Genomic DNA, 12628 nt, shown 5'->3' with positions numbered 1-12628 from the left:
ACATGCAGTTGTCAGCCATGCCAGTCTTTAGAAGAGGAAATCCTGAAAAGGAGACAATGAGAGGAACAGACAACGGAGGAGCCCCCCGTAAATCACCGTTGATGACAGCCGGACTTGTGAAAGAAGCAGTCTGAGTGGCAGGCGGCAGCTGGCACAGTGAAGTGAAGATTAGCGGACCAATGGAGCGAGGCGCGCAAACACTGAATGATCCAGCAGACCCCCGTATATATGTCCAATCGTCTGATTGAGCCCACCTTGTCTAATTTATGGTCAAAGGCTTCAGCCGCAAGGCAAGAACAGAAGCAGGGCGGGGCGCCAGAGACACGGCGTGTAAGGCGCTATATGAAGTATACATATGCAGCTACCACACGGAGACCCGCAGGGCAGGGTTACCTGAGCACAGTGCCACCTGCTGGAGGGTTTCTGGTGTCACAGGGCTGCATGAAAAAAACAAAAACAAAAAAAAAGAGAAGCTTGGGCGTCATTGACACATCTACAGTGGCCGAGGCGCTGAAAGGCGCTGTATAAAGACGGCACCCCGGCCACCTCGACCCTCGAATCGCTGAATGACTGAAGGAAGATTAAGAGAATGAAAGAATTAATGACAGACCGAATGAAATTATGAAGAGAGGAATGTGTGAATAAAGAAAGAAAGAAAGATTAAGTGAGTGAATGAAAGAATTAATGATGGATTTCTTTATTCCTTCTTTCATAAGTCACTTATCTATCAGTCAAGGAGAAAGAACGCCGAACTGATGAATCAAGAAAGGAAGTTCCGAGCGAACGAACTAAGGAGTCACCTGACCTCGCGCTGTGCTGCTGTCATGTGGGCCGAACACCGACATGCCCACCCGTATGGCCAGTAGAGGGCGCTCTTACAACATCCTCAAACCCAGAATGAGTGACAAGGGACCAAAGTACACATCAAAGGATTTCACTTCTTTTTTTTTTTTTTTTTTTTTTTTAAATATTACATCAAATCACCAAAGACAAATGAAAGCTCACACTGGCAGAGATGGAGCAGAAACATCTCCCAGCTGCGTCTCTTCCTTCTACCAGTTCATTTCATGCCAATTGCTGTCATTCCAATTCGATGCCGATGTGGCGGTGGCTTTAGACTCCTTCTTGGGGTCACCACAGGGGTGTGGCTGGCCTATGTTTGCTGTTAGGACACCAGGCTAGAGCTCCCTCCAGTGGCCCCTTGTATGCCTGTGCCTTCTGTATACCCCTAGCATGCCATGCTGTCTGTGATGCCCTAGATGGTCTGAAGGTGTCTCTATCCTGCCATCTAATTCATATTGGTGGAGGTGCACTAGGCACCCTACTGGTACCCTTAATTTTGCCCTGAATGTCAGAGATCATTAGGACACTCTGGACGAGAGCAGGCCATCCAGCCCAACAAAGCTCACCTGTCCTCTCCACTTCATTTTTTCAATATAACATCAAGTTGAGTTTTGAAGCCTCCTAAAGTCCTACTGTCCACCACACTACTTGGTCATTTATTCCAAGTGTTTGTGGTCCTCTTTGTGAAGAAGAACTTCCTAATGTTTGTGTGAATTTTATCCTTAACAAGTTTCCAACGGTGTCCCCGTGTTCTTGAGGAACTCATTTTAAGGTCACCGTCTCGCTCCGCTGGACTAATGGCCTTCATCATTTTAAACACTTCAGTCAGTCAGGTCTCCTCTTCATCTCCTTAAGGCTCAGCTCTTTTACTCTTCCCTCATACCTCACCCCCTGTAGCCCCCTGTAATCAGACGAGTCGCTCTTCTCTGGACCTTCTCTTGTGCTGCTGTGTCTTTATGAAGACCCAAACTGCACCCAGGACTCCAGACGAGGCCTCACCAGTGTGTTATAAAGCCTGGGCAGACCCTCCTGTGACTTGTACTGCACACGTCAAGGCGCTATATAACCTGACAGTCTGTGAGCCTTCCAATGTTGCCATTGCCAGCATGTGCCTCGCGTGCCTGTGCCCCTGTCCTGTATCACGGTGTCCCAGTTGGGTCGACCTCCACAGTTTTTAAATCCTGATGCCCTTCTTATCATGGAAGATTTCTTATGGCAGTGGAGGGATTTTAAAGGTTGGCCAATTCCTGAAGATAATGGCACCTTGGTGCCTCACCACACTTCTCTATTGTATTTGATTCCTGTATATAACAGAATAGAATCGAATAGAAAACATGCATTTGATTCTTCACATCACACATCAGATGCAGTCATCTCATGCAGTGAACGTTCATGAAGAGGGCAGGCATGGCAGGATGGCTGGCAATCACAACAGCTTATGATCGGGACTCACTTGTATGCCTGGTGACATGGCACAGATGGGCATGTTCACAGCCAGTCCCCAAAACATGCCCGCTGCCCCTCTTCTTCAGTTCTGAGTGCTGGATGGTGTCTCCGCACTTCCAGGGCTACACTTGCATGGCACACGTGAATTGGAGGCATCGCCCACCTCCCTTCTGTCACCTGCCTGTGTGTTCAGACATCTTCAGGATTTGGCATGTGGCATTTATGTCATTGCCACCAGTAAGTGGAAAGCACCTGGGCACCAGTAAGGTGGCAGCATCCACAAGGGGATACTGCCACAAGCACAGAGCAGGATGAAGGTAACGGGCACCAACCAATCGTGGTCTTCAGCTCTTCCACTATGCAGTAACACTTGAATTACTGTGTGATCAAAGTGGAAAAGATGCCAAGAGAAGTCACCTGGTTTGTCATGGCACGTCCTCCACGTCTGTCTCACGTTGGCATTGGTGTTCTTGGGCGGCCTCAAGAGTTCATTTGGAGGAGCAGACACAACATGAGGGTAGAAACCCAAAAGCAAATCCAAGGATCATTCAAAGAGGCAAACGCCACATAAAGCCAAAGACCAGTTTATGGGAATCGCACGCCTGTGATCATCTAGGGAATAAAAGGGGTGCAGTCTGTGCGTGTGCCCATCGCTCTTCACAGGTGTGCCCGTTGCCCTTCTCTCCTCCTAATGCCTCTCTAATCGACACACACTCAGCGATGTTGCCATCTTCCCCAAATGTGTCATTTTCCAATCACTTCACATCCTGACCCCCCAGTATAATGTCAAGCTTTTTGGGGTCCCCCCTATTTTTGGCTCTCCAGCCTCATTTTTAGGCTGTTTGTAGGCCAAAGGAGACCCCAGTGATAAAAGAGCAGACCAACAGGTGTCTTCAGCAGAAATGAGCAGAAGGACCAAATCGACCGACCCCAGGGGGGTATGAGGGGTCACAAAACTTAAAAATAAAAGACGTGGGTGAGCGGTTCGGGCCTGTAAAATGTCACTTGACGCCGATCACGGATGTGATGTTTAATATTCAATTCTTTACACCAAATGACAAATGCCAGCCCCAAGCCTGTGGGGTACCGTCAAGGTCAGTGATTAGGGTTAGCGTGCGATTTGTGTCCCTTTACTAGCCCCCTGTGACAGAGGATGACAGATTTCGATTACAGCGGAGAATATTTAGACTTTAAACCAATCCCACGGCTTCATATTTCAAATCGACGTTTATTATGCACTTCTACCGCGTCATCACCTTTCTTATGAACAGCCAGGAGTAGGATGGCTCACTCTAATGGAGACATTTTCATTTTAAGATGGAAGCCCACCACGTCCCATAAGGTGGTGCCGGGTGTGCCAACAAGGCAGCAACTAAATGCCATCTTTGAACATCTCTCGGCTGCCATGCCACCCTTGTGTCCCGCTCGGACACTCAGTGACTTGTGTGGCTCGTCAAACCCCACAATGTGCTCGTTTTGTGCCAGTCCTCTAATGTACTGTGCCACACAGAAGGAGGCCACTAAGTCCCCCAAGTGTAATAAAAGCTGAATGTCATTAATTTGTCACAAACCATCGATGCCGTTCAGCATGGCAGCGGCTCTCGGTTTCCTTATTTCTGACAATCACCTTCCCTCATTAGCCTGCTCAGATGGCACCCCACGTATCCCAGGATTCCCTGAACTTGGCTTCATTTCCAGCTCTGACCTCAAACCATCATGTCAGTCGGGGGGTCCATCAGCAGTGGGGTCACAGAATCCTCGTGTGACGCCCAAAGCGCCCTCTTTCAGTCCAGAGTCATTTCCTTGTCTCCAGACCCTCGTTTCTGAGCAGCATTTTTACTGCCTTGGCCTCCTAATCCCCCCCTGTGGTCAAGTGTAGAGCAAATTGCTTCTGCCCTGGGACCCTGACAATGGGGAATGCACTGAGATGAAAGACCCCAGAGTCTGGGCCACCTGAAGGGCAGCTTCGCCATGATGGCAGCCCCGTGCTCTCCGAGGTCAGTCACGGCCATCAGGGTGATGTAGAAGACTTGCATCTCTTCATCTGTCTCTCGTTAGGCTCACCACATCACCCTGGAGGGGCACTACTGCTTCTCCTCAATTGCCAGGTGAGCCACACAGGACCCGCATCACCAGTGCCAGGCTTAAGCTACCCAGACGCTCTCATGCGACAGCTGCTGTTCCTCAACTTCAGAGAAGACCACCGTCCCATGTGACTGAATGCCAGCGAGTGCCCTGCCAGCTGAAGCAGCAGAGAAATATCATTATTAGAATGAAAGAGGAGGAGATGACCTGAAGTTACAAAGCCAACAAATGGTGAAGTCTGACCACAGTCCTGTGGAATCCCCTGAATCACTGACCTTGATACCTTTGACCCGCTGATGTCATATGGCGCACATGGCCTAAAAACAGAAAGGAACCGTCCAGCGAAATTCAAAAGGGCGCCATGGGGAGCAGGGTAGTGCCAGTTCACACCTGACCAGGACTCACTCCAAGTTCAGTTCACACCCATTCAAGTGAATCAACTCCCCTTCATAGGTCACCATGTCATCTTTCACTTCATTTTGTGACACTAAATGACCTGCGACTTTACTTTTTTCAGTTCTGCATGCCTTATATTAGTCTATTGCAGTGTCCTTGACTAAAATACAATAATTAGGAAGACTTTTTAATTTAAATACACTTTATTGAGTTGTACCCAGCAACACACAAGTACAACCGTATATGCTAATATCCTCCTGGTCAAAAAAGAAATGAAACAGATGCGAGTACCCATCTAAATGACCAACCGTGTGACACAAATGGTGGCTGCTGAACCAGCGTGTAGGCGAACTAATGCATCACACAAAATTCACGTCACATACTGCGTGTCCAACGGGGAAAATCTAAAGTGGCCTCGTGAAGTCCAATGTTTTCCTAAAAGCGAAAGCGGAGCTTCACCGCCTGCTCATGCCAACGGGCGGGGGGGGGGGGGCGCAGTGTAAGCACAGGCGGGCAGACACAGACGGCGCCCATTTGATTTGATTTGATTTTTTCTGAATACAAATAAAAGGCAAACAATTCATACAAAATAAACATTTATAGAAATGCACTATTTGCGCGTATCTGAATACCATTTGCATATTTGGCTCCACCCCTACATGACGGGGCAAAGCAAAACGCTTAATCTGAGCCTAAAGCAGACCCTGAGTGTCACCCACAGCTCACCCGCTCACCTTCACGCTCTTCACTCACAAATACGTTACGTCGAGTTCATCGTCCTTAGAAAGATGAGCTTGAGCAGATCTTCAGGAGTTCATGCGCCACACCGATGCTACGACAAAACACTCACATCACAAACTGACTCCTACGCTGCCCTGCATGGAGGATTTCATTTAAACTGCAAGGAAAGCGCAGAAAAAAAATAAAACCTCAATAAAGCAGCTGACCATAAAAGCGAGACACTAAGTCAGGGTCCCCAGCAGCGTCACTGCTCCAATCTAATTCTGCACTCGAGAGCTGGTGTCACATGTCCCCACGCCTCCTTCTCACCCGATCATCAATGGTGCCACCAGACAGCAACAGGCCTTGGCTAAACTGCCTTGTGAAGGCCCAAGCCCCAGGATGCCCACCTGACTCTCACAATTGTTGGTGGGGGTCCCTTCACCATCTGCACCAATGCGCGTGATGAGAGACTCTTATCGACTTCGGAAGGGCAGAGAGATAAATGTCACCCATGCAGACTGATGTGTGCAAAGCCATTGGTACTTCCTGTTCTGGACACAACAAGGAGGCCAGGAGATGAGGAAGAAGATGAAAGACGAGGTCAAAGCCAGGAAGTGCAAAGACCAAGTCACAAACTGACCTGCGGTCGTCCCGTTAGCCCTACTTGGTAAAGAAACTCACCACCGTCAGGGTCCAGCGAGGAATATCGATCCTGCAGAGCAAACAAAGGTGACAGTGACGTCACTGATCCCGAATGCCACAACAAAAAGCAAACAAGGAAAACAAAACAGTGACAAAAAACAAAAATGAAAACTAAGGACTGAAATTAAACCCTTACAATAAATAACCAGTAAAAAAGACAAAAATGCCCATCTGGGGGCGAGTCGGCCTGTGCCAGCATTACTCACTAAGGGCTCCTCTGCACTGCTGCTTTTCTGAAGGCTTTTCAATTCCAGTTGTGTGCGTGTGCCGGGCCGCTGGGCATTGGGCATCTGGCACAGGCAGTGTTTTTAAGTTGGCATCGCTCAGGGTTGAACATTGGAGATGGCAGCTTGGCACAGCGGCGACACACCAAGTGGCACTTTTACACACCATACCAGTTCACCTCCAGTGAGGCACAATCTGAAGGACCCCGAGTCGCTAACCTTCTTATCTCATCACCAGTCCTAGTCTACCAGAATGATAAAGTGAGGTCGTTTAACGCCGACCTTCTGCAGCAAAGGAGGTGCCCACCGCGGCCACCATACTGCCATTTTCGTCATGTATTTGACAGCTGGAGCGAAGCCCCGTTACGGAGGGTCATCCTTGGTGTTTAAAGTCCGGCGCCTTCGCCGCTTTACCCGCCCGCCAACTACCGCCCTCCTCGGCGCGCCTGGCGCTTGTGTGACGTGGCAGCCTCTCATTGGTCTCTGCCGGCGTTGTCAAGCAGTCCGAGGTCTGCGCGCCCTTTTTAAGACGCGAGGAATTCAACAAAGAAACTCAGAAAGAAAAGTTAAAAAGGCAGCGGAGAGAATGGCAGCCCGACCGCGGGACCACCACGACGCACATGCCGGGTGGGTAAGCACGCCGTCGTTCAGTTCAAAATGGCAGCATGTCGGGCCGCTTCTGTGCCCCGTGACGCCAACGTTGACTCGTGAAGCCGGTTTTCGTCCTCCTCCCAGCAAACACTCGGCACGCCCAGCCGGTGTCTGCCGCCGACTTCCTGCTCCATCTGCACGGACTGCGGCATGAGGCTGGATGGAGGCTTGGCGGCGGCGCTCTTAGTCTTCTGCTGGCTTCAGGCAGCCGGCAGGTCGGGAGCCTGGATGTTCGAGGGTTTGCGGAGCTACCTCGGGATGGAAAGCTGCGACAACCAGTGGATCAGTTTTAACAGCACCGGTAAGACGCACCGCCGCCAGCGACTGCGTATGAAGCTGAAGGAAGCCGCCCTTCCTTGTCGGTCCCTGGAGAGGTCGGGTACCTCTTTGACTTTATAGCGCCGTCACATGAAAGAGTGGCTTTGCAGTGACAGAAGGTCTGAACCTGTGGCACCTTGTGGACGAAGCCACTGCCTGGTACATTCGTGTAAATGTGGCTGCCCCTCTTTAGCCGTCCCCTTTGTCATTGCATGGGTCCTGACATGTCATTTCCCACCTCATTCATTCAGGATGTCAAAGACCACCTGATGTCTCGTGTCCTACTTTTACTGCTGTAAATTGTAATTTTGTAGACTACTAAATAAACAAAAATTAGTAATTGTTCAACGATAAATGAGAATTTTGTCACTTGCACTTGCGTCATAAATATTTGATGTCGGGTGACACACCTTTGAATTATTTTTTTTTGTTTTCACGCCTTCAGTTTTTCCAAGTGATCATTATGCCCTTTCCTCAGGACTCGAAGTGGAGTTGAAAGAAAAGCTGTTTGGACAACACTTGGCGAGCCATGCCATTCTGAAGGCAGTGACCGGCTTCTTGAACCGTGAGAACTCCAAGAAGCCCCTGGTTCTGTCTTTTCATGGCTGGTCGGGCACAGGCAAGAACTATGTTACCAAAATGATTGCCAACCATCTGTACAGGGAGGGCATGAGGAGCAGCTTTGTGCACCACTTAATTGCCACTATTCACTTTCTACATGTGGACAGGACTGATTTGTATAAGGTAAGCGCCATCCCCTTGCCCAGTTTAGGCCTCCTTCTAGACCTGTGCTGGGAAGTGTCGTGCAGGTTGTCTGTTCGCCACTTTGAGTTATTTTTAGATTTGCAGCTCATCTTCAATAAGACTAGAAGAGCCCAACTGTTCCATGATGATGATGATGATGATGAGCCCTCTTGTTGTGTCATGGAGTTGCCTGTCAAGCTAAGAGGACAGCTTTGGAGTGCAGGAGAAATCCTTGAAAATAGGACATTGCACGTTGTTTCTATCTAGCTCCTACAAATCTGAACCTGCACGACATGGTGACCCATCACGGTGACAAGTACTTTAATGCTGGTGATTGCCTTCATATATGAGAAAAGCACTATATAAATGTAATGAATTATTATGTATGAAGATTTCGGACATCCAGTGAAGTGAGTCTGATGGGCTCTTGCTGAATCCTGATGGCATGTATGATGTCTGGTCTCTTTTGGAATTACTAAAAGTTGTTGGTCTCAAATCTTCACTCCCACCGACTCTCGGTGATCCAGACGGGGATCTTCTTGATGGCTGCTGAATTTCTCTCCTTTGTTTCAGGAGCAGCTGCAGCAGTGGATCAAGGGGAATGTCAGCAGCTGTGCGCGGTCGCTCTTCATATTCGATGAGATGGACAAGCTGCATCCCGGCCTCATTGACGGCATAAAGCCATACTTGGACAGCCATGACCATGTGGACGGAGTGTCGTATCGCCAGGCCATTTTCATCTTCCACAGGTGAGGGCTGTTCGTCTCTGAGCTTACTGTTTTCCCGTTGCACCCTGGGCGTACATTTGTAATCCAATCTCCATACTGCCATTTAGTTTACCTTTTGATTTCAAACAGTCTTAAGATTTCCTTTTATCTTCTGTTGTGATGTGGCCTCATGTCACAGAAGGGCCGATTCTCCTGCTGTGACCTCCCATTGCCTTCCCTCCTAAGTGACGTTTTCGGTGCGTTTTCTTTCTCAGCAATGCAGGTGGAGAGAAAATCAACAAGGTGGCTTTGGACTTCTGGAAAGATGGCAGACAACGTGAGGAGATCCAGCTGAGTGACCTTGAGGCGGCCGTGTCGCTGGACGTCTTCAATAGCAACCAGAGTAAGGCGCCTGCTTTCTTTCTACGTTACGTGCACAATTATTAGTCATGCCAGTATTCTGACTTTTTATGCACATTTTATAAAACTGAATGCTCATTGGTTGTGAATTTTTAGGTCCCTTCTATTGGGTTAATGAAGGAGGGTATGGCGTCAAGTGCTTAACACCTAATTGGGCAGCTTTATTACCTCATGTAAAAGAATTAGGACACTGAAAAGTTAAAAATTGTAAAATGCAGATGAATTCAGCACTCTTGAAATTTCAAACTGTTTGTCTTGTGTTCGTTCCTCAGTAACACAAAAAGTGTAAATAAACTACAAAGTGCTTTAAAAGGATTAAACGTGAAGATACCAGGACCCCATTAGCCTCCAGTGCCACCATAGTCTACAGGTGTACCCCACCTCTGGTGTCCAGGATTACAAGGTGACAAGTGCTCAGAGGTTGAAACGCAACCCCACTGAATAAAATTCACAAGTCGGAGGGTCAGGATTGGTCCAATGACCCCCCCCCCCAACCAAACTCCAAGGCTATATGAACAGATGAAATAAGAGGGGCACTTGATGGAGCAGAGACAAACCTCCGCTTCTCCTTTAAACATCACATACTGTTGTCCTAATTTAGAACAATCTGGACGAGAACTGACCGTTCAGCCAGTGCTGTCCACTAAATTCCTCCATGAGAGCATCAAGTTAAGATTTGATGACCCCTAAAGTCTTCAAGCCCTGCTGTTTGTGTAGAATTCCAGCGGTCACCCCCCGACCCCCGTGTCCTTTTTAAGGTCACCATCTCAGTCCACTGCACTAATTCCCTTCATAATTTTAAACACGTCAGTCAGGTCTCCTCTTCGTCTCCTTTTGCTGAGCTCTTCATCTTTCTTCATAACTCATCCCCTGTAGCACAGGAATCCGTCGATTTGCTCTTCTCTGTTTTTATGGAGACCCTCTGTGCCCCCAGGACTCCAGATGAGGCCTCACCAGTGGGTTATAAAGCTTGTGTGACTTGTACTGCACGCGTCAAGGCGCTATATAACTTGACAGTTTTAATGGCTTCTGAACTCTGTTTGACACTTGATAGTATTGAGTCCACCGCGACTCCTAAATCCTTCTCTTAAGGTGGACTCTCAATTTTCAGACCCCCATTGTGTATTCAAACCACCTCTTTTGACTTCCTACATGTAGTTTTTTTTTACATTTCCTGACATTAAAGTTCATCGTCCACAAATCTGCCCAGGCCTGTCTGCTGTCCAAGTCCCTCTGTGATGATTCAACGGATTCTTGATTATTTGCCAGCCCATCTAGCTTGGTGTCATCTAATAATTGTGCATGCAGTGCAGTTGTTTTGTGCCGAACCCCACGTCCATGGCACAGAGGGTCCAGTGTGTGGAAAGCCCATGACCTCCAGTGTCGTCGTGGCACAGTGGTAATGCTGCTGCCTTGTAGTAAAGAGACTGAGTTTGTGTGTGGGGGTCCTCCCTGTGTGGGGTCTGCATGTTCTCCCTGTGGGTTTCCTCCTGTTGTTCAGGTTTCTTCTGGCTATCCAAAGACCTGCAGGTTAGGTGGATTGGTGACTCCTAATTGTCCTGTGTGTGTTTGCCCTGTGATGGACTGGTGCCCTCTCCAGGGTTTGTTCCTGCCTTGCACCCTCCTGCGCCCATGGTTTCGATTAGGCAGGTTAGAAAATGTCATGGTGTAAATGCCAGCATGTGCAGGGCTGGTCACGTCCTGCTTTAACAAGCCTTCTGTTGTGGTTCTGAAACTTTGTCCCCCAAGTTTTGCATTTGGGGGCCCCTGCTAGTGACCTTTTCAGCTTGTGCCATCTCTCTTCTTTCCCTCCCTTTTGCAGGTGGTCTCTTTCACTCCGACATCATTCAACACAGCCTGGTGAGTGTGTTTGTGCCATTCCTGCCTCTTGAGATCAAACACGTCTGCCAGTGCGTGAGAGCGGAGCTCGGCTCCCGTGGCAGGAAAGTCAACGAGAAGATTGTGAGTCAAGTGGCCAGAAGCATGAGCTACACTCCCAAGGATGTACGTGTGTTTTCTGTTGATGGCTGCAAGATCGTGGAGACGAAGGTGGACCTTAACACTGATGAAACGGAGCTAAGAGATGAGCTCTGAGCAGCATGGACCACCGAGGCGCAGCACTCTGGTATGTGTGGGGAGGCTGCCATCTGCTGCCATGTGCCTTGTGTGTCATTTGAAGCAGGTGGAATTTTATTGGCATTTCTGCCAATTGGCACCCACTTCCACCAAGTGCTTTGGGAATGGGATAGCAATGCAGAGTGGTGGCCTGCTGTGGCAGTCGGGCACTCGGATGGGGGGCTTTGCAGGGTCACCTTTGCACACCTGTATGGCGTTGTGGTTGGCACTTCTTTTACACTCTGGTCTCATCTGAGCCCCTGTTGCTTTTCGACTGGTTGTTTGCTACTAAAATGCTCCAAGGATCTCTTAGGGTCGTCTTTTGCCTTATCTGCTGTATTCCTCCCTGATGTCCTTCTCACTGGTTGAGCTCCTGTTCACATCGGCGTTATTAGCTGTCCGTTTTATCCTTTATGAACCCACTGTAGAGGTGTGTTTTTAATTTCCTGCTAATTCCAAATGTAATGCGGGACAGGGCCACACCGATGTTTCTTACCTGCTCCTCGACTCTCTCCACACCTTTTCCCAGTCCATCCTACTTCGACTTTGACACATCTGCTCATCATTTGTCCTACCAAAGTGAAACTTAACAGTTTTAGTCTTTGCATCCGCACTCTTCTAAAACATGGAGAATCGTGGTATAGTCTGGTCACGTGACCCGCCTGGTCCAATCACTTTGACACCCACAGTTCTGTCCTGATCACCCAGACAGGCTTCACCCCACGTTGTTGTGCTCAAACACACTTGCTGATTACGTCAGGTTATCCCAGTTAATGGTGGTGGTGGGGGGGTAGTTAATGTCCCCCATGGCTGTAATATCCCCTTGTAAAGTCGCTTTTCAATATTAAATGACTCGGGCAAAGCCAGATGTCCTCACTAAGATGGGGCTTATCGTCCAAGTGACGAGGCCTTGTGTTTAAAGCCACTGCCACCTCTTTCTGTTCTGTCTCTCCTTCCTGTACCCCTCCATGTTCTACTCATCCCCATCATAACTCTGCTCCCTTGTTTAATGTTTGTTACTTGTAGCATGAAGGCGGTGATTCTGCATGTGTTCCTCATTTTACTTTAAATGGTGACATGGAATTGACGTTACTATGCATGTTTATTTTTACATGTTTGTTTATGTACTCTTCTAAACCCCCTACAGTTTAAACAATCCTCAACTGACCTCCTCCCACACTTTGATGCCCCTCTGTTTCATCTGTAACCCACCACATCTGCTCCAAAAGGAGTTCCAATGCCCCATAAACGTGT

At 48.6% G+C, this 12628-nt stretch overlaps 1 protein-coding gene across 1 annotated transcript; it reads left to right on the top strand.

Annotated features, from left to right (window-relative positions):
• The first annotated feature begins 7160 nt into the window (after positions 1–7160).
• On the top strand, positions 7161–12426 carry LOC114642608 (torsin-1A-like). Its single transcript, XM_028791473.2, has 5 exons — positions 7161–7371; positions 7867–8132; positions 8706–8881; positions 9115–9242; positions 11082–12426. Exons 1-5 carry the CDS (start codon positions 7221–7223, stop codon positions 11351–11353), a joined length of 993 nt encoding a protein of 330 aa, XP_028647306.2. The 5' UTR covers positions 7161–7220; the 3' UTR covers positions 11354–12426.
• Positions 12427–12628: the final 202 nt, after the last annotated feature.

The sequence above is a fragment of the Erpetoichthys calabaricus genome, chromosome 9 (assembly GCF_900747795.2).
Source record: "Erpetoichthys calabaricus chromosome 9, fErpCal1.3, whole genome shotgun sequence".
NCBI lineage: Eukaryota > Metazoa > Chordata > Cladistia > Polypteriformes > Polypteridae > Erpetoichthys > Erpetoichthys calabaricus.
Note: the sequence above shows the minus strand (reverse complement) of the source record. Positions and strands in the feature narration are given on the sequence as shown.